The sequence below is a fragment of the Scaptodrosophila lebanonensis genome, unplaced genomic scaffold (assembly GCF_003285725.1).
Source record: "Scaptodrosophila lebanonensis strain 11010-0011.00,11010-0021.00 unplaced genomic scaffold, SlebRS2 tig00000053-arrow-pilon, whole genome shotgun sequence".
Classification (NCBI taxonomy): domain Eukaryota; kingdom Metazoa; phylum Arthropoda; class Insecta; order Diptera; family Drosophilidae; genus Scaptodrosophila; species Scaptodrosophila lebanonensis.
The window spans coordinates 9710213-9730968 of record NW_022060548.1 but is presented as its reverse complement, the minus strand read 5'-3'; the positions used below and the strand labels follow the sequence as shown (position 1 = coordinate 9730968).

General features: G+C 38.6%; 1 protein-coding gene across 1 annotated transcript; it reads right to left on the bottom strand.

Moving 5' to 3' along the window:
* Positions 1 to 10559: 10559 nt before the first annotated feature.
* Positions 10560 to 11908, bottom strand: LOC115624118 (EF-hand domain-containing protein D2 homolog). Its single transcript, XM_030518713.1, has one exon. The coding sequence runs from the start codon at positions 11752 to 11754 to the stop codon at positions 10657 to 10659; it is 1098 nt and encodes a 365-aa protein (XP_030374573.1). The 5' UTR covers positions 11755 to 11908; the 3' UTR covers positions 10560 to 10656.
* Positions 11909 to 20756: the final 8848 nt, after the last annotated feature.

Below are 20756 nucleotides of genomic sequence, written 5' to 3'. Positions count from 1 at the left end.
TGAGCACTTTCGTACATTTTCAAGGCTTTTTTAAGTTCCAACCAACCTTAAATGGTGGGCAGGCTATGGACTCGAGCTCAACTCCACTCCACTCCATTCGACAACACTGCAGCACTGACCAGCCACGCCTGACATTGAATTTAAGTCACGCTGACAGCTTGACATGTGTCTATTTATTCATTTGCTCTTCACTTTTATTCTTTTTTTGTTCATTGCGCTACGTGTTTGGGTCTTTGGGGCCAGCTGTGTTGCCTGGACTGTGCGGCTCCCGTGAGAGCAATGGAGCTCACCTCCTAAAACCCTTCAGTCTCCTTCCTGCGCACGAAATGTCAATTATGAATGCCGAATGCCATCATAAGCTGAGGCCAAATCGCTGCGCTGTAATTAATAAAAAAATTTCACGAACTTTTCGAAAAGTTTCATTAATTTTAATGCATCGAATTGGAGTGAGTGATTTTTGTTTTGTTTTGGTTTTTCTAACTTTTCAGTCTCGCCACACTTTACTTTTTCCCTAAGTATTTTAACGATAGAGTGGCTTCATTCTCAATGGTGTTTTTAAATTCTAATTAAACTAGAAAAATGGTGAGGGAATGTCAAGTATGAGGAGGGGGAGTATCGTTTGAGTGGTCGAAGAGAGCAGACGTGTGCGTGGACGAGAGCACAGCAGAAGTTATTCTTATTTTAAGTTCTTATATATATATTGTTTGATTAATAACTTGTATGTTAATAAACTGAAGAAATGCATACAATTAAAGAACCTGACAGTTCAGAAGTGGGATACGAGTTCATCTCTACACGAGAGAATATTTAATTAATAAAATGTATGTATAATAACTTCAACAAAACGGCACGGCAAAGCAAAACGGCACGGTAAAGCAAAACGGCAATGCAAAGCAAAACGGTCGATAGTAACGAAGCTCAACGAACGAGGGCGAAAAGATCAACGAAACGGCACGAATTGGCAAAACGGTTGATAGAAAATAGGAAGATCGACGAAACGGCAGGAATTAGCAAAACGGTCGATCGAAAGGGAAGAAAATGTCGACGCACGGCACGGCATAGCAACGAGTCGAGTTTCTAGCAACGACGAAAGGAGAATAAGGAAATAGAAAAAGGAAAAAAAAAGCTGCACCGAACGGCAGCAACGGTGAAGAAGACAGACAGTCAGCAACAACGATAGAAAAAGATCGCAATTAATAAAGAGTCGAAAAGCAAACGGCAACAAGTGCAGACGTGCGTATATTTTCGGTCTCAACGTAAAGGAAACAAATAAAATAACCAACGATGCGAGTGACACTAAATCAATTGCGAATTTGCGATTTGGATATTATTTTGCAAGAGCATAATATCCAAGTCAAAGGAAACAAGGCAGCGAAAATTAACGAGTTGATACAAGTCATAGGCGGAGATGAAATTGACACAGATGAGTACCCGGCATTGGAAGCAAATACAAGTATGCAGAAACAAATCGACGAATTAAAGCAGATGGTAGCAAGCCTAACGACAACAGTGCAAACGGTGTGTATGCAGCAACAACAACAAGCGCAGGTCACGCATAGACAAGGGCGCTTGGAAACGGTAACGGCACATGGCAATGCAACTGAGGTAGAACAGCCGCTGCGAAACGAAGATGTACGAACGTCACCAAGTCTTCAAGATCATGGCTTTACAAGCATCAAAGAAGTAATTGGCGTACTACCGGAATTTGATCCATTAAAAGGGTTTATAACGTCTGAGCAATTTATTGCGAAAGTTGAACAGCTTCAAAATGTGTATGTGTGGACAAACGAAACGGTGCTTTTTGCAGTGCAGCATAAAATGCGCGGAGTGGCAAAAACATGGCTTGACTCACAGCAGGTATATCAAACTTGGGAGCAATTCAAAATAGCCCTAAGGTTGGATTTTCCAAGTGTGGTGAATACGGCCGATGTGCATAGAGAATTGATGCGACGCAAACGGCGTAGCAACGAATCATTAAGCGAGTATTTCTATGCGATGTTAGCTATCGGGCGTCGAGCGAATATCGATGAGCCATCGATAAATTCATATATTATCAACGGACTCAACCAGCAAGAGACAACAAAGGCATTGCTAGCGATGAACATACGCACTTGTTCAGAGCTTTTCAGATCACTGGAGAATATGAGATCGGCTCAAGGAATGCAACAACACAACGCACCTACTGTTAACAGCGAGAGGCACCATGACGAAACTGATGGCAAGACGAAGGCAATTAAATGTTATAATTGCAATAATCTGGGGCATATTGCAGCAAAATGCCCAGAGCCGCAACGAAAGAAACGTTGCTCCAAGTGTTCCAAGATTGGACATGAAGAAAAGGATTGTTATGTGAAACCAGCAAAGGTGGCTCAAGTAAAAGAGACACAATCCAAGGAGTATCCACCAATAATGAAAACAGTACATATCGGAGGATACACGTTTGAGGCATTTATTGACACGGGCAGCGATAACACACTTATCAAAGAATCATCAGTACCAAAAGGAACATTGCGGCAGCCGTCTACCAAAAGTCTTCAAGGTTTTGGAGGCTCTGTTGTTAGATCAGAGGAATGCATCCTAACGGAGTTCACATGCGGCAACTTAAAATTGTACACGAGAATCCAGGTGGTGCCAGACGAAGTTCTTCCATATGATGTTCTAGTGGGAAGAGATATTATATGCCATGATAAAGATCTGCTGGACATGGATGGACCAATTTCAAAGGTGGCAACGATGGAACAGGTCGGGTTTGATGTTGGCACCGACATCGACCCCGACCAACGCAATCAGGTGAGCGATCTGTTAAAAAGCTATACAGACTGTTTTGCCGAAGATTTATCAAATATTGGCAGATGCAATGCAACGGTAATGACGATTGAAGTATCGACAACGAATCCCATTTTGGGAAGGCGATACCAAGTACCATTCGCTCAAAGAGAGACGCTGAACTCTTTGGTCGATGACATGTTAAGCTACAATGTTATTCAGAGGAGCACGTCAACACATGCAGCATCAGCAATATTGGTACCCAAAGCAAACGGAGAGAAAAGGCTATGTGTTGACTATCGAGCTCTCAACGCAGTCACCATAAAGAAGCGGTACCCGATGCCCATTGTAGAGGAGCAGTTGGCCAAGTTGTCCGGAAACGTTTACTTTACAACGCTAGACATGACGTCAGGATATTATCAGATCCCGATGAGCGACGAAAGCAAAAAGTTTACAGCCTTCATGACACCAAATGGATTATTCGAATTCAATGTTATGCCATTTGGTTTGGTAAATGCGCCGATGGTATTTCAAGAGGTCATAACAGACATAATACGGCAATTGAAGTACCAACGAAATATCATTAACTACGTAGATGAAGTCATAATTTCTTCAAAAACTGTGGAAGAAGGGCTGTTCATACTGAACGAATTTATGGAAGCTGTTAGATCTGCTGGTCTAACGCTACGTCCATCCAAATGTGCATTCATGCAAACAAAAGTCAAGTTTTTGGGACACGTAATCACAGGCGACGGAATCCAGCCTGGCAACGAGAAGACCGAGTGCATCAAAGACTATCAACAGCCAGGTAATGAAACAGAGGTACGAAGATTCCTTGGCATCACGGGATTCTTCCGCAAGTTCGTCAAGGATTACAGTATGATCGCATACCCGTTAAGCAAGCTGTTGAAAAAAGATGTGGAGTTCATGTGGGGAGAAGACCAAGAACAGGCATTTCTACAGCTAAAAGACGCCCTAACCTCGAAGCCAGTTTTGACTCTTTACGACCCCATGAAATACCACGAGGTGCATACCGATGCTAGTAAGATGGGAATAGCTGGCATTATGTTCCAACGAGAAGAGGAAGGCACAAAACCTGTATTCTATTACAGCCGACTGTGTAGCGATGCCGAAAGCAGGTATTCCAGCTATGCATTAGAAATATTGGCAATTACCGAGACACTGGATAGATTTCGCGTATATCTGCTGGGATCTCATTTTTTGGTGGTAACAGATTGCAATGCAGTGGTGACACTCAAGGATTCAACGGAGCTACAACCACCGATAGCAAGATGGTGGCTCAAACTACAGGAGTTTGACTTTACATGCAAGCATCGTCCAGGAGTTGACATGCCACACGTGGATGGTATGAGCAGACAACCAGGATTACAGTATGAAGAGAAGTCTCAGACAGTTGCAGACAACATCTTAGCGATTATGCCAATCGATGAGGATTGGGTATACGCAATGCAGAAGCAAGATCCGATGCTAGCTCAAATATTTGAGGCATTCAGGATCAAAGAGCAGAGCCCACGATGGAGCCAAGTCAACGAAGATTATGTCATCGAAGCAAGCAGACTTCTACGTAAAACGGCTGAGGGCAACAAATTGGTTGTACCCCAGGCAATTCGTTGGCGTATAACAAAAGCAAATCACGACGATATAGGACATTATGGCACAGAGAAGACAATTCAACGAATTCAACGCTATTTCTGGTTCCCACGCATGAGGAGGTATGTTAAGTCTTACATAGCTTCATGTCCAGAGTGCTGCATTAACAAAGTAAAAGGGGGCAAACCAGAAGGCGAGCTACATGTTCATGATGTCATACCTATACCATTTCGCACGATCAATATGGATCACATAGGCCCATTTCCTAAGAGCAAGAGCGGAAATTGTCACATTTTGGTAATTGTATGTGCATTTACCAAATATACATTTCTGGCTGCAACTCGAACAACGAAGACAACACCTGTTATAAGAGCGCTAAATCAGCTATTTGCAGTATTTGGTCAGCCGATGCGCATAATTTCAGACCGAGGAACAGCGTTCACGTCAAAGGAGTTTGAAAGCTTTGCAAAGGAGCATGGCATACAACACGTTAAAACGGCGGTACGTACACCTAGAGCCAACGGGCAAGCAGAACGGATGAACAAAACATTATTAAATGCTTTAAAGACCAGCACAGAAAAAACTAAGGAATGGGACCATCAATTATTCAAAATACAATGGGGCATGAATACACACATTAATGCTACAACCAAATTTTCTCCCAACGATTTAGTATTCAACTTTAACCCACGTGACGTGACAAACAATCGTTTAATACAGGCTCTTTCAAACGAAGCGATTCCAGAAGCAGACATAGAGAGTAAGAGGCAGCAAGCAGCAACAAATATAACAGCTGAGCAGCAGAAATGGAAAATTCGATTCGACGCTAAACATGCTCAGCCGACGAAGTACAAAGTGAATGATTTAGTTGTCATTAGCTTTGTTCCAGCAGCCACAGGAGATTCACACAAATTAGATCCAATATATAAAGGACCATATGTGGTCACAAAAGTTTTGGACAACGATCGGTATATTGTAGAAGACCTGCCAGATCACGCCATTACCCAACGCCGTTACTGCAATGTGGTATCCAGCGACCATATGAGGCCAATGTGTGCCTTAATTCCAAACTTGGATACCGACGAGCAGATGTATGAATACACAAGCGATGACGGCGGATTGTCAGGAGAGGCCGAATGTCAAGTATGAGGAGGGGGAGTATCGTTTGAGTGGTCGAAGAGAGCAGACGTGTGCGTGGACGAGAGCACAGCAGAAGTTATTCTTATTTTAAGTTCTTATATATATATTGTTTGATTAATAACTTGTATGTTAATAAACTGAAGAAATGCATACAATTAAAGAACCTGACAGGAAGGAATACTTATTTTTTGAAATTTGAGAAAGGTTCATGGACTCTCGTGGTAGATAGAGAGAAAAAGAAGATGTCTGTACAGTTAAATACTTAAAAACTAAATAAAATTATACTTTGACAAGGCAAGATATCTCCAGAATATCTGCAGTTGGAATATTATGTAGATATATGTTGATGTTCCTAAATAGATTTGCTTTTTTTGGGTTTTTTTAAATAACAGCTTCAATGTTTAATTTAGTAAATATATTTATAAAACAAATATTCCTGCTCATGCATATATTCTAATCAATGATAATTTATAGATTACAATATTTCTCTACGTTATCGTTTCCATCCCACCTTTCGGTTACCTTTATATTCTCATCTAATCGATTTTTGCAACAACTTTTAAAATATGATGATTTCCCCCTAAGGGTTGATTTTTCAATACAGCGATTATTTGTTGAGCATACAATTTTTACACACTCTATATATAGCATCAACTCTTCAAGAATGACTGTTTTACAAATTCTTCAGTTTTTCACTCTCTAAACTGTTTGCTAAATTATTTTATTTTCTTATTAGGATTGGGGTCTTCAGCTCTAAATTGTAAAGTAGAAGAATCCCTAAATGAAGGAATGTTTGCTTCACATAATAAAGCGAAAAATCTTGATTGCTATATTCTGTAATTTCACAATTCAGGATTTATAGATATTTGGACACATAACAATTGGCTAACAAACTCTAAGACGTAGTGTCTTGTTGTTGTTTGTTGCTTGGTAATATAATACATAGATTCTTTGTAAATACTTCTCGCTGGCCATCTATTTGTCTGTCGAGTTTTAGTTTGGCAAATAATGTGGTGAATGCTTTTATGCACACACAAGCTGTTTGTCTGTTTACTTATCCATCTGCACATTCTTTTTTCCAATTGTCTCGTTATTTTTGTCTGACCCGTTTGCTTTTTTTTAATCATAGTTTAATCATTCAGCTTTTGATTTCACGCTGCTGCTCAAAAACTTGCCAAGGAGAGCAACAAGAAGCTGAAAGAGGAGCCTGATAGACAAATAATTTGCAACAACAGCAGCATATACTTAGTCGAGTAGTTGCAGTGCAACACAATAGCATCGTTGAAATGTTTACATCAACAAAGTCTAGCTCGCTACAACAAAAACGACAACTACAACAACAACAGCAACTAGAATAACAACCCTGTTGTCCCCGTCTCGCCGGACGGTTTTTTTTTTTGTGCCCGAATCTCAGACGAGCACTCGACGCAAGTAAACAACAGAGGCCCAGGCTCAGGACGAGTCGCAGGCTATGGCGGACGCATCACAGCAAATGAGGCGAAACCGTGGCATACTTTTGGGCGCTGTCTATGTGTGTGTGTGCGTGTATGTCTCTGTGTGAGTGTATTTTTAACTGCGCTAAGCTGCTGTGTTCAGTGTTTGCCTGCAAATACTTAAAGGCAAAGGCAAACCATGTCAATGACATCTGACACGTGACCCTTTTTCACACACACAAACACACACACACACACCCTGACGCACACCAACAGCCATAAGGCCATAACCATAAACATTTAGTCAGAGCAGCGACAACAACACTGTCATTATGTTATTGTTGTTATTTTTGCTTTTCTTGTTAGCTTGTCGTCGCATGGTGGGTAAAATCCATAGGATGGAAATATTTTTGAACGCCCGGTAATTTTTTCAGGGAATTAAAATTACTGAGTTAGAAGAAAAATAATCAATGGAATAAGTGTTAAACAAAAAGTTCACAAATGTTAAACAATTATTTAACGTTTTTTGGCTTCAATAAGTTCTTGATTAAAGTATGGAGTTTACTAAGTTCTTTTAAGATTGTGGACATTTTCTGTGGAATCTTAGGGTTACTCGTATTTTGTAACGAATCAAAAAATGTCGAAAAGCCACAGTTCTATTTTGAAATACGAAATACCTACGTATTGGGAAAAGACATTGCATAAAATATAGAACTATCGAAAGCCAGTTGCCATGCAAATAGGTTAGACTAAGGTGTCCAAAAATTTAGCATATGGTGCAATATTCTTATCTTGTTGTTAATAGCAACGATATATAATTTGTGGCTTTTACTGCCCTAGTTTAATTAATACAGGGCCTATTCCTTTACTTAGAGTGTGGAAGTGCACGCATAGTTTCTAAATTTCAAGCATATTAATAAAACAAAAGACCAATTGGCCGATCCTTGTGTATCTATCAAGAATTATATTTACACGCCTTATTAATTTTAAATGTTTCAGATATAAGACTAGATCTTAAAAGGCCTTAGCCTAACTTGGATTGGGTGTCTCTGCAGCTCTTAGAACAAGAACCGAACACATATTAGGCATGCATCGAAAGACATCGTGTATTCTTCAATTCATCAGAATAGTTGGGAATTTTTAGAATGATGATGATTGATATTAATATAAAATGCTGTTCCCCTATTTCCCACATATATAAAAAATTATTTAAATTCTCAATATTTATATTAAAATATTATATAAGAAAACTAGATATAAAAAATTAAATTACACAAATGAAAATTACACAAATTAATATTAAATATATAAGCTTAAATTAATGAAATGTAATTAACTAAATTATTAAATAATAAAATTAATTAAAAATTGAACAATATTTCGCTCCAAAATATCAAAAATATTGACAAATCTTCTTTTAAAGACACAAAGAAAGAAACCATTTGCTTCATTGCAAACAAATTGCCTTGCAAATTATTTCCAAAATGTTGTAAATATACTATGGCGAAAAAATTGAGACAGTTTTTGCGTTTTTGCACCACTGTGGGTCGTTCCAACGTGATTAGATGCGATTGTGCGCGCAATCGAGCGCAATTGATGGCAATGCCATTAAAAGGTATCGCCAGTTGTGCCTTCCAGTAGTTGCTGTTGTTTTTGTTTTCTTCCCCCATTCCTCCTAAATCGACCCCTATTTGCCAGGCACGCTGCATTGCTTTCACTTAACCGCCTGTCTTGTGTTCCAGGGTATCATTTTCCTTGTCGTTTGTGTTGCCATCGTTCATAATTAATTTTCTAGTGAATTTACTTTCATGGCGTTTTGGTTTGCTAAGTGCCGCCCCCCACTCCCTGCCTCTGCCCGTAGCCCTGCCCCTGCCCCTCAATCCACAACACTACAGTAGTGCAGCAAGCAATTTCTGATATGCGTCCCGCATCGTCATAAAAGTTGTTTCAGCAGCGGCATTTATTTTAATTTGAAAACTATTTGCTTGGCCAAGCAACTGACTGCCCTCCGTCATTGCCCTCGACCTGCCCTGTCCCGCCCCGCCCCGCCCTGCCCCGACTCACCCCTTAACCGGCTAGCGACTGAGGGCAAGAGGAAAAAAAATAGTATTATGACTTATGCTCATTATATTCGCATGACTTTAGTTGGATTTTTATTACATAAGCCGCTTGCTGGCTGCTTTTCTGGCTGGCTGGCATTACATTGCGTATACGCAACGTTGTACGTACAAGGCAATAGCCGGATTTTCATTATAATTTGTATATGGCGTGCCAAGTAATGGCCATTGCGTTGAGGTTGAGACTGAGACTGAAACTGAAACTGGAACTGAGGCCGAGAGTTCAGTGAAACGGTAGCAAAATTTGTTCCTAATTTTAGTTGTTGGTGTAGTTGCTTGGGTTAATGGCAGCATAATTATATGGCGGGCCCGCTCATGGGCAAGTGGGCGGACTGGTAAATGTTTCCTCCCCAGCTCTCCAACTCTCATTGAAATACTTAACGTAGTTAAGCGCGCAAATTATTTGCACGAAAATATTTTAGCTGTGGTTTTTATATTGTCGGGCTAAGCAAAAGGCAATACGAAAAAATTGCCACAATATATACCAATTTTATAATATCAAATGGCAAGTCGAGAGCTTTTTACTCTACGATTATTATTATTTTATTTTTGAATTGTATAATAATATAAGGTGTGTACAAATCTTATGTGCAGCCATTTGACGCGTAAATATGTGAAATGTAGACCCATAACAAGTGTTTATATGATGCATAGAAATCTGACGTATATTTCCAACTGATCTTTAAATATCTGACATGAAAAACATCTGATGTTTAATATCTGGTCGTTAAAAATCTGACGCGTAACTACATTTGTATAGCAGTTATCTGAGATGCAGACATCTGATGCCTGGAAATCTGACGTGCAGATATGTAGGTTGTAAGCATCTGACATGGTTAAAGTAGGACTTCTAGCCATCTGACGCGTGACAATCTGATGATCTGACCTCTACACATCTAACGTGTAAGCATCTGAAATGTATTTATCTGCTACTTGGGATTACCTATTCTAAAGACATCTGATGTGTAGTTGTATTTAACTTTATTTTTCATAATGAAACCCATTTTTGAATCGCAATGAAATTGATCTAAATGTTCTAAATAGAGGAGTATTTAAAGGCCCTTTCTAGCAACCATCCGTACCTTTCAACTGGCATAAGCAATTCGATGTAACCCATTTGGGGTGAGCGTATTAAAATGTTTGCGAGGGCAACATCCGGTTAGCTCGGACAGGCAACTTGGCCTCCATCAGTTGGCGTGTGTAGCGCACATTTCACTTAAAAAAGGGGCAAAGTTTGCTGCCAAACGGCCAACCAAAGAAAAGAAACAATAAAGGCCGGCAGTGAAACACACTGCGAGATAGGCAGCGGTAATGAGCAGGCACGCAGGGAGTGAGGGCCCATCTGGAGTTTTGTAAATTTAAGTTTTTGTAGCGCCGCTTAAAACTGCAATGGTGGCGCGATTACATTTGATTGGTCACTTACGGCCAAGTTGTTGCCTTCTTATTGGCAACAATAATGATTTATGCTGCAGATGGAAGGAAAACACATTACTGAAGGTAAACATTTAATTTTTTGTAACAATTTTTTGTGGGCTACGTAAAGAAACAATTTTGGGGTAATATATAGTATATGAGAAACATTTTTCGGCTCACTGGCTGTCAGCGGATTGGCGTTTCTTGAATTTTGCGGCCACCAAGTCGAACTGTTCGCGCTTCAAGCGATCCATTTCGGTTTCTTGCGCCTTTCGCTGCTTGGCCAACAGTATGCGACTGTGTTGCCGCTCCTGTTGATGCTGCTGCTCGATCTTGGCCTCAAAGAAACGCTTGGCACCGCTCACTCCCACCGCCGAGACATCGACGGCCACGGAATGGGCCAACTTCTCCGTGTATTCATGGTCCAGCTTGCTGCGAATGTCCTGCGTAGGCAGATTACGCACCTCGGCATAGATGAGTAGAAATTGGCAAAAGGATAGATATTCCTCGTGCTCGCCCGCAATCTTGTTCATGATTCGCTTGGCGGCCAAATGGGTTTGCGGCACTGAGAGCTTCTCGAGCATTAGCTTCAGCTCGTTGAGCACAATGAAGCCGTCGCCATCGAAGTCGAACTGCTCGAAGTACTGAAAGGCCAAATCGATTGCTTGGGGTGTAAAGCAAGCCTTAAATTTTGTGTAGATCTCCTCCATGTCCATAGCATCCTCGCTGGCCGCTTCATCATCTGTCATTTGAATGATTTTCCGCTCGAGCACAATGTGCGCCTCATTGCCGTGGCAATCGCCACAGCCATTGACCTCGGCATCGTCATTCTCATTGTCGTCTTTGCTGCCCTCATCATCAGGACTATCGCCCACATGATCCTCGTTCAGCTGCACTGTAATCGAGCTCATCGCCGATTGCATATTGTCGAAATTGCTGTCCACACTCTGATTGGAGGACCGTTGATTGCGTTGCAACAGAGCGCGCCTCAAATTAATGCAAGAATTGCAGGACGCAAACGATGAGGAGAACGACAGATCCGATGAATCTTCCACATCAGTGGCATTCGCCTCCGGACTGTTTGCACACGTCGTCGATGGATTCACCATCACTAAAGGCGTAGACAGCATGGGCCGATCACTGATCGCATTTATTTGCTCATTGAGCTGCAAGTCGGCGCTGCTCGTGCGCGGAGTAAAGACCAAGTCATCTATGTCCTTGCAATTCAGAGGAGTCTCATCCAACAGCGGCATGGGCATCTCAGCATCCGACATATTTGAGAGAACTTTTACCTAAAATTTGTCTAATAAATAGGGAGCCAAAAGATACAAAAGTTGCAAAGGACCAAAAATTTGCTAATACAAAAATTTTAGGAGGAAGCAAATTATTATTTTTTGTTGAAAATTTTAGTATAAGAGTAAATAGTGGAAGCGAAAGTAAAAAAATGGCATGCTTACAAATTTTAAATTTTACTGAACGATGCTGCATTTTTATTTCCCACAACATTCGAAAAAATTTAAATATTTATGCGATGTAATTCTATCTTAAATAAGTCTTTGACATATTTCGTGGCTGCATCATATTCATATTCATACTTTTTATCCATTTTAAGCATTTAAAGCTCAATTAACATTAATACTGTTAAGCTGTTAAGTTTTGACTGGATCCGAGTACACAATTTAGTTTTGGATAGCTAATTTATAATCTGCCAAAAATATTTGCACACTGATGTTAATAAAAATTTAGTTTTATTGAGCTTTTCAGTGTTCCTTGAAATTTTTAAAATTATTTATATTATTCCATTAAAAAATTTAGAGTAGCTTTTATACAATTTTAAACTTTATTAAATTCATTTATATGTATTTTTCAAAAAGTAGAATCATTGTTCATTTTTGAAAATGTTTTCTTTTTTCTGAACTACTTCTATTTATTCAAAAACATGCAAATATTTTAAAAACAAACAATTACTCGCTTTTTAAAAAAGCAATTATATACGAAACATAGAAATATTTTATAATTTTAGCAAATATATGCAATATGTTAGAAAAGAAGGTCGTGTTTAAAGCCACTGCTCTGAAGAATGTAGCGAAAAAAATCAACAAAGCATGCATTTAAATTGTTAACACGATAATTAAGTTTAAAATTTAAATTACGCCCAACTTTTTATTGGCACGCCAGAATATTTAAATTTAAGAATGTGGCACGGAAACAAACCGCAAATAAATGTGATTTCCACATGACAGTCTCCACACCCACCCCTCGACCAACGCTTTATCACTGTGTGGGTAAATAAATAATGCGTGCCAACGACCATGTGAAGTGACCAAAAGGGAAACGCTTGCGGTGTGCAAATAGCATAGCATACCTTTGGGCGCCCTGGAAATGGCAAGAAATTGCGATGCCTGCTTGGCTGCCTGCCCCTTTTTGTGTGTCCTCACCTTTTTGTAGCTGTTGTTGCTTGACAAATAAAACGCGAAATGTCAGCGTTCCTAAAAAATAATACAATGCGCAAAAAAGAGTCACCAATAAAAGCTTAATTAACTGTTTATGGCCATGGCATGTTAACAGGCGCGTCCTCATGCTATTCGTCCTCTTCAGCAAGCCGGCCACGTGGTCATTAATTTCGACTGTCCACGCAAATGTACGTGTATGTGTGTGGGTGTGTGTGTGTTGCATAAAACGAAGCAAACAAACACACACACACACGCACCCCGAATAAATATGTGTGTGTGTGAGTGTCTTATAAAAAATGCGACGATGTGCTTGGCATTAAAATTGATTGCTCCCATGGGCAGCAGATTATTGAAATGTGCAGACATCCGGCGATATTGCTGGGCATGTCAAAGCCATGTTGGCGGTCCTTGAAAATTGTTACTTGCTACTAACTACGGGAGAGTATTAATATCTAAAATGTTGCTTTTGTGGCTTACGAGTAACAAAACTTTTAAATTAAAGCGTTGCGATAAGGATTGATAAAGAAATTACAAAGATTCCAATTTTATCTTATTTGGTTCATCAATATGGATTAATATTAATTAAATTTAAAAAAAAATCTAATAAATATGCTGATAAAAAACACGACTGTAATTAATTATTCAATCAAAAAATTACAAAAATGTATTGCACCTTTGGTTCTTTAAAGATGGAAAATTATTTAAAATATACTTGTTGATATTTTAAAAGACATAGCCAAGTTCTTGCATTTTCCATTCACTTCAGTTTGTTCCATAACGTCTCTGGCTTTCAAATTTGGTGTGTTTAAGAAAAATCTAATAAGGCAGGTGCTATTAATTATCAGTCACTATATAATGAAGTCCTAAATATATTTCAAAAATTTCTAAAACAAACCCGACGTCATCCATCATCACAGCCAATCCTAATCTTTATAAGTTAGAAAATTACATCGCTTTAGAAAAAAATAGTGCAATATGTATGAATAAAACAATTTTCTTTTGTTTTCAGCTGTCTTTTATAAATAAATACTGGCGGCTTTATTTCCATTCTACCAAAGAAGTTTATAATTCAGGACTGTCAGCAAAAAAGTTGGCAGCATTTAATTTACATAGTCAGGGAAAAGTTTATATCTTTTTTGGTTGCAGGTCGCATGAGCGTCGATTATAAAATGCACAACTGGGTTAAGGAAAATTGTGAAAGCCCAAATAACAACTACTCCCACAATATGAACAAACAAACAAACAAACAAGGTAGTGGGACGCAATCGAAAAACATCGACAACGAGATAAAAGGCCAAATGAGAACGAAAATGGGTCTGTGGGGCGCATGAGCAACTTACTTTTACGAAAAGTTCTTGGCTCCTTAATCAAGCGCGCCAGGCACGCAGCAGAAGCAGCCCACGGGTCAGAGCCAAAAGCCTGCAACTGTTAACTGCATCCTTTGGCTATTTTTTGTGCCTGGGCGCAATTTCATTTTTTTCTTGGCCCAAAAGTGTCAAAACAACTTGCAGCCTGGCGCTGCCTGAAAGTGTAAGTTGTTGATATTTGCAGCCCATCGCTACATGCTACTACTTTCCTGGCAACAGGCCAAAGCCCAGAGCCTAATGCGTCTTAGGCATTACTTTTTTGCAGTGCGGGTGCACACTTAATAAAAAAAATAGCGAAGAAAACTCACAGAAATTGAAATGGAATGCGGTGTGCAGCTGACGCAACAAAAGTTGCACACAAATACATAAATTCTTAGTTGAAATTGAAAATGAACAGAAAAATGAATTGGAAGGCTTATGCCGGGCCGGGCCAGCACCAAAATAAGCATAATTAATGATAGTTAAAGCTGTGGCCAGATCGACCTTTTTTCGCAGCTCTGCCCCTGTTATACCCTTTAAGCCGAAATAGTAAAAAGGGACACTAAGAAGTTTGTAAGCCAACATGAGGCATGGCAGAAAACATGTTTTATTTATAATATATGTAAAAAATATATACATATGAGCAGATTTTGAAATGTTATGAAGAATTCGAATTATAGTTAAACATTGCTCATCATTCAAGGAAGTTTTCAATCGGACGGAGTAGAAAGTCTTTTCAAGCTTTTTTTTGAAAATATTCTATTTTATTATGAAATTTAGGTAAACAACTGAATCGGTGGGAAAAAAATATTGAGCTGAAGATGTACAATAATTAACGAATCAGATTTAGATTTACAGGATTTTATTAGATTTCAAAAAATTTGCTTCATTTGGAAAATTCAGAATATATTTATGTAATTCACTTTATTAAGTAATTTTACAATTCCTTGCCCTTCCTTGTGTATTGCAGAAAATTCTCAATTGAGTGTGGTTGAATATATAATTGAAGGAACTTAAAAAGAGTTTTAAGCAACGAATTTTCCCTTTCGTTTATTCATTTTTAATAATCTTTTATATTATGGCTTATACTAAATTTCTTTGTGTTTCCTTATGTTATTATTTATTTAGAATTCTTATTTCTTACAAGTTCAAAAAGCTAAAAATATAAGTTTGTTCATTAGTAATTGGTGGTATTTACATGCAAAGGAAAAAGCCCTATTGGTAGTGTCTTATATTTGTAAGAAGAATTGAACTCTTACTTTGCTCTTAATTCTTGCTTTAATATTGTTGTTTTAAAGTATCAATATTTGTTCACCTAATTTTAGATTAGAGGGCATTCAAGAGTCTGACGTGCGCGTGACTTGATTCTAATCGTTATTTTTTGAGCAGCATAATAAATCTCAATATAACTCAAGTGGTGGCCGTTGCTGCTAAACTTTGACATTTGATGGAAAGGTTTTTGTTTACTTGACCCGACGCTTAAAAGCAACACATATACACACATACACACACATAGACGCACACGCACACACTCAAGTGTATGTACACACTGACCTTAGACACCCAGCAGCCATCGTTTTTCATACTGCACGTAAGCTCAATGATTTTCTCCTTTTTTTGTTGCCGGACTGCCTGCTGTGCCATGTCGAAAATGAGTAGATTATCTTCTGATACCACTTGTGAATCCTTAGCAGCCTATATTGCTAGTAAATCGACAGCTAGTGTGTCTATTTCGAAGTTTAGTTTTGCTGAGCCTCGTGAAATAGCCTCGTTTAAAATAAGTGTTCCGCCGGAAGCTTTTACAATTATATGTGATCCAAAATTTTGGCCTCCACATATGATTGTTCATGAGTTCAGGCAGAAAAAACGAGTTTCGTCACTGCCTGTTGATTTACAGTCCAATCTTTCTTCGAAACTAACGTCAAGTTTGGCTTCAAAAAACTAGGCTCGCGATCCTTTTCGCTTAATATTCTGTATCAGAATGTTAGGGGACTTTTGTCCAAGCTTGGCAATTTATTTTTGAGCAGTTTTTCTTTCGATTCGAATATTATTGCGTTTTCAGAAACGTGGTTAAACCCCACGATTTTTGATAACGAAATTTTATCAGATGACTTTTGTATCTTTCGTCGTGATCGTCCGAGTCGTCGAGGTGGAGGCGTACTGATTGCAGTCAAATCCAACCTTCGGTCGGAAATCATTGATGTAGATGTGCCAAATGATGTTGAATTTGTTGCTGTTAAAGTAACTTTTCCGTCTTTTGTTCTATACATCACTTGCTCGTACATACCTCCCTCTTCTGATGTTCAGGTTTATATGCAACATATAACTTGTATTAAAGAAATTTTTACTCATCTTCGTGACAGCGACGCGTTTGTTGTGGTAGGTGATTTTAATTTGCCCAACATAGAATGGTCATACCTCAATGAATCAAATTATTTGGTGCCCTCTGCAGACCATGAATTTTTGGATTGCCTGTTGGACCTTTCTTTGTTTCAAATTAATCATATACCTAATCACCTTAGTAGAATGCTTGATCTCGTCTATGTCACTGACCCTAGTAGCGCAGTTGTCTCTAGGTCTTCACCCCTGTCAGTGCCTGAAGATACTTACCACCCTACTTTAGAAATCTCTCTGTCATTTTCAAATCACACCTTAATTCCTACACTTAATTCTAATAAAACAAGTCGTTGCTTTCACAAAGGAAATTTTTCTTTGCTTAATGAACTTATTTTAGCAACTAATTGGTCTTTTCTGTATAGTGCGGTTGATATCAACATAGCCGTTAAGTTTTTCTATGACACTATTAACGCTCTTTTTGATGTCTGTATCCCAAATTGTGTCATATCGTCTGCGTCATCAAAACCTCCGTGGTTTTCGCCACGACTTTCCAACTTAAAAAATGTTAAATCTAGATGCTTTAAAAAGTATAAGCGGTCGGGCCTAACTATTGACTTCTATAAATACTCTATAGCGAAATCCAATTTTGTCCTTCTTAACTCACGGTGTTATAATAATTACCTTGCCCGATGTAAGATACAATTTGCACAGGACCCTAAAAAGTTCTATAAGTTCGTTAACTCTAAACGTAAAACTGCTTCGCTACCTTCATCATTTTTCCTTGGTGACAAGAAAGCCAGCAATGATTCTGAAGCTGCTGACTTGTTCGCCAACTTCTTCCAGTCAACTTATTCCTCTGTCTCTATTAGTAATACCTCTTATCCTTATAGCATTTCATCTTCCCACACTATTTACGCTCCCATAATTACTGATAGTTGTCTACTTTCTGCTATCAAATCCTTGAAGTCTTCGTACTCTCCTGGTGCAGACAACATTCCTAGTTGTGTACTCAAGGAATGTTCTAGTTCTCTTTTACAACCATTGCTTAAACTTTTTAATCTGTCACTTAGTTCTTCAATCTTTCCAGCTATTTGGAGAGAATCTTTTATAATTCCTTTATATAAAAAGGGTGGTAAGTCTGATATTTCGAATTACAGAGGTATTGCAAAGTTGTCCGCTATACCAAAATTATTTGAAAAAATAGTTTGCGGCACTTTGCAGCATCTCTGCAAATCTGTCATATCTCCTGCTCAACATGGTTTTATTAAGAGACGGTCTACTACGACCAATTTGCTTGAATTTACTTCTTTGGTAAATGAGGCATTTATTCTAAAAATGCAGACTGATGTCGTTTACACTGACTTCAGTAAAGCATTTGACTCTGTTAACCATGACCTTCTGCTCTTTAAGCTTAGCCGCATAGGATTTCCTGCCGATTTGTTGCGTTGGATTTCGTCCTATTTAAAAAATAGGACCCAACGAATTTTGCTCAGGTCGCATATCTCTAAGCCCGTTTATGCATCATCAGGTGTGCCTCAAGGTAGTCATCTTGGCCCTTTACTTTTTACATTATTTATTAATGACCTCCCCTCTATCTTGTCACACTCTTATATACTTATGTATGCTGATGATGTGAAACTTATTCTATCTTACAAAAACCCTCTTCATTTTCAACGCCTGCAGGATGATCTGAACTGCATGCAATCTTGGTGCATAGTAAACCGCTTGTACCTCAATTGCTCTAAATGTAAGTTCATGACCTTTCATCGAACTTTGCCCCTCTTAGTCACATATACGATTGACAATGTGCCATTGCAGCGTATATCGACTGTTGAAGACCTTGGGGTTCTTTTTGATTCCAAATTGAACTTCAATCTTCACATTTCTAGCATTGTAAATAAAGCTAAGGGTGTACTTGGATTCATTAAACGATGGTCCAAGGAATTTACTGATCCTTATACTACCAAACTTCTGTACACGTCTCTAGTACGCCCTGTGCTTGAATACTGCTCTTGTGTCTGGTGTCCACAGTATAGAAAGTATCAGGAGCGTATTGAATCTGTTCAGAAGCAATTCTTGCTTTTTGCTTTACGCGGACTTAACTGGGATCCTAATGTTTTGATGCCATCGTATTCAAGTAGACTATTACTTATAAACCTTCCATCTTTAGAAAATCGTAGGACTGTTCTTGGAATAGTTTTTCTCCACAAGTTAGTTATCGGTGAGGTTGACTCCTCTGCCCTCTTAGGTCGCCTTAATTTTTCAGTTCCTTGTAGACCAACAAGGAATTATTTGCCGTTCATATTGGCTAGATGCACAACCGATTACGCTTTGCACAATCGTTTTCGGGTCATTTGCAGTAATTATAATGATCTTTCACACTTACTTTCGACAGAACTCTCTCTCTGTTCGGTAAAGATTATTCTTTATAATTATCTTCGGGAAAATCTCTGACCACTTCTGCTGTGAGTCGGGGCATAGCTAGCCGGACTGGCATTTAAATTTTCCCCCACCGGGTTGGAGATTTACCTCTTTACCTCTTTCTCTTTCTCTTTCTCTGTCTTTGTATCTCTCTTTCCCTCTTATTTTTTCTTTTTCCTCTTCCTCTTTCTACACCTTACTTTTTCTAATTAGTTCTTAAGTATAATTAATTCTTCTCTTCTACTTGCTATTTGTTTAGTTTGTTAGGTCTATAATGTCTCTGACCACATTTGGCTGTGAATCGGGGCATAGCTGGCCAACTGGCAAATAAAATTCCCCCAACGTGTCGGAGGCATTAATAGACGTCATTGTATAGCTCTCCCTTAGGCTTTCTTATCTTTTAAGTTTAACTTATAATGTAATACTATAAATATTTTTATTTTACTTTCTAATATTACCAATTATTTATTGACAGTAAATTTGTTGATTTTTATAAATAAATAAATAAACTCTGGGCAGCTTAAAGTCCGTGCCAAAGGCTTGGCCTCCAACTAGTTAGATACGAGTATATCTTTTTGTTTTTGTATTTATTTTTATTCTATGTCTTCTTTTTAGCAAGTTGATTGCTTGAACATTTTCTTGCTGCTATTTTTCGGCGGTTAGGGGTGCCTTTTTCTTATTTTTTTGTATGTTTGATTTTTTTGTGCCGTTTGGGATTTCACTTAATTGAAACCTTAAATGTTTTTACCATGGCAGTGCTGCTGAATAAAGTGAAAGTGAAGGATGAAAAAGAGCAAAGAAAAAATGTGTTGCATACTTTTTTGCGCACACCGCAAGCGGCAGCCACACACACACACACATACACACACACAGACACACCGAGTAGTCAATCAATCAAATTGCCATTCTTCGATTTGTATTTGCTGCGTTCGAACGTGCTGCATTGTTTCTTTGATTTTTTTTTGTGTGTTAAACTATAAGGAAGTGGATGGAGGAAGTGTGTGGGAAAGGGGTTAGGGAGCCTGGAGGTGTCGGACATTTTGTAAACTGGCTTACATTATTACGTGTAACGACAGTATTGCTGCTGGAACTCTTTTTCTCAATGAAATGGGAGTTAAATGGCAGCAATGTAAGTGGCAACGTAAATGGCTTTAAAGTTTAAGATTTATTTATTGAAAATAAAACAGAAATGAAGAACGTAATGGCAACATAAGCCATTAATCTGAAGGTTGTAATGTTAAAGGCTTAAAGTCCACTGGGGCCATGGCAACGACAATGGAATAAGGAATGGAAATGAAGAATGGACTTGTGCTGCCAATATTAAAGCGGCTCTGCACTCATGACAACAACTTAGCCATAACAGCCAGCACCTCAGGCTACTTTTTCCACTCCTGCAGCTATTGCGACGTGAATTAGTGCTCCAGCAATTATAGTTGACCCTTAAAAAACTAACTCTATATAGTTTGTTGTACCGATCTACGTCTTGGATAACGATAGACAAACCTCTGATGACAGCGAAAGTGTTGATTGATATGGAACTGGACACTTTTTTTTTGAATTTTATGCGCCATAAATTAAAACTTAATATTCGCAGATTCACTTAAAACTCAAACCCATGAAACTTTTACACCTTTGTATAAATATTTAATAGAGTACTTAAGATTTGATCTCTTTATTGAATGATTCAGTGGACATATAAATAGGTCCACACATTTTGTG

Coding starts and splice junctions, on each gene's coding strand:
- LOC115624118 (XM_030518713.1), bottom strand. CDS start 11,754: ATGTCGGATGCTGAGATGCCCATGCCGCTGTTGGATGAGACTCCTCTG.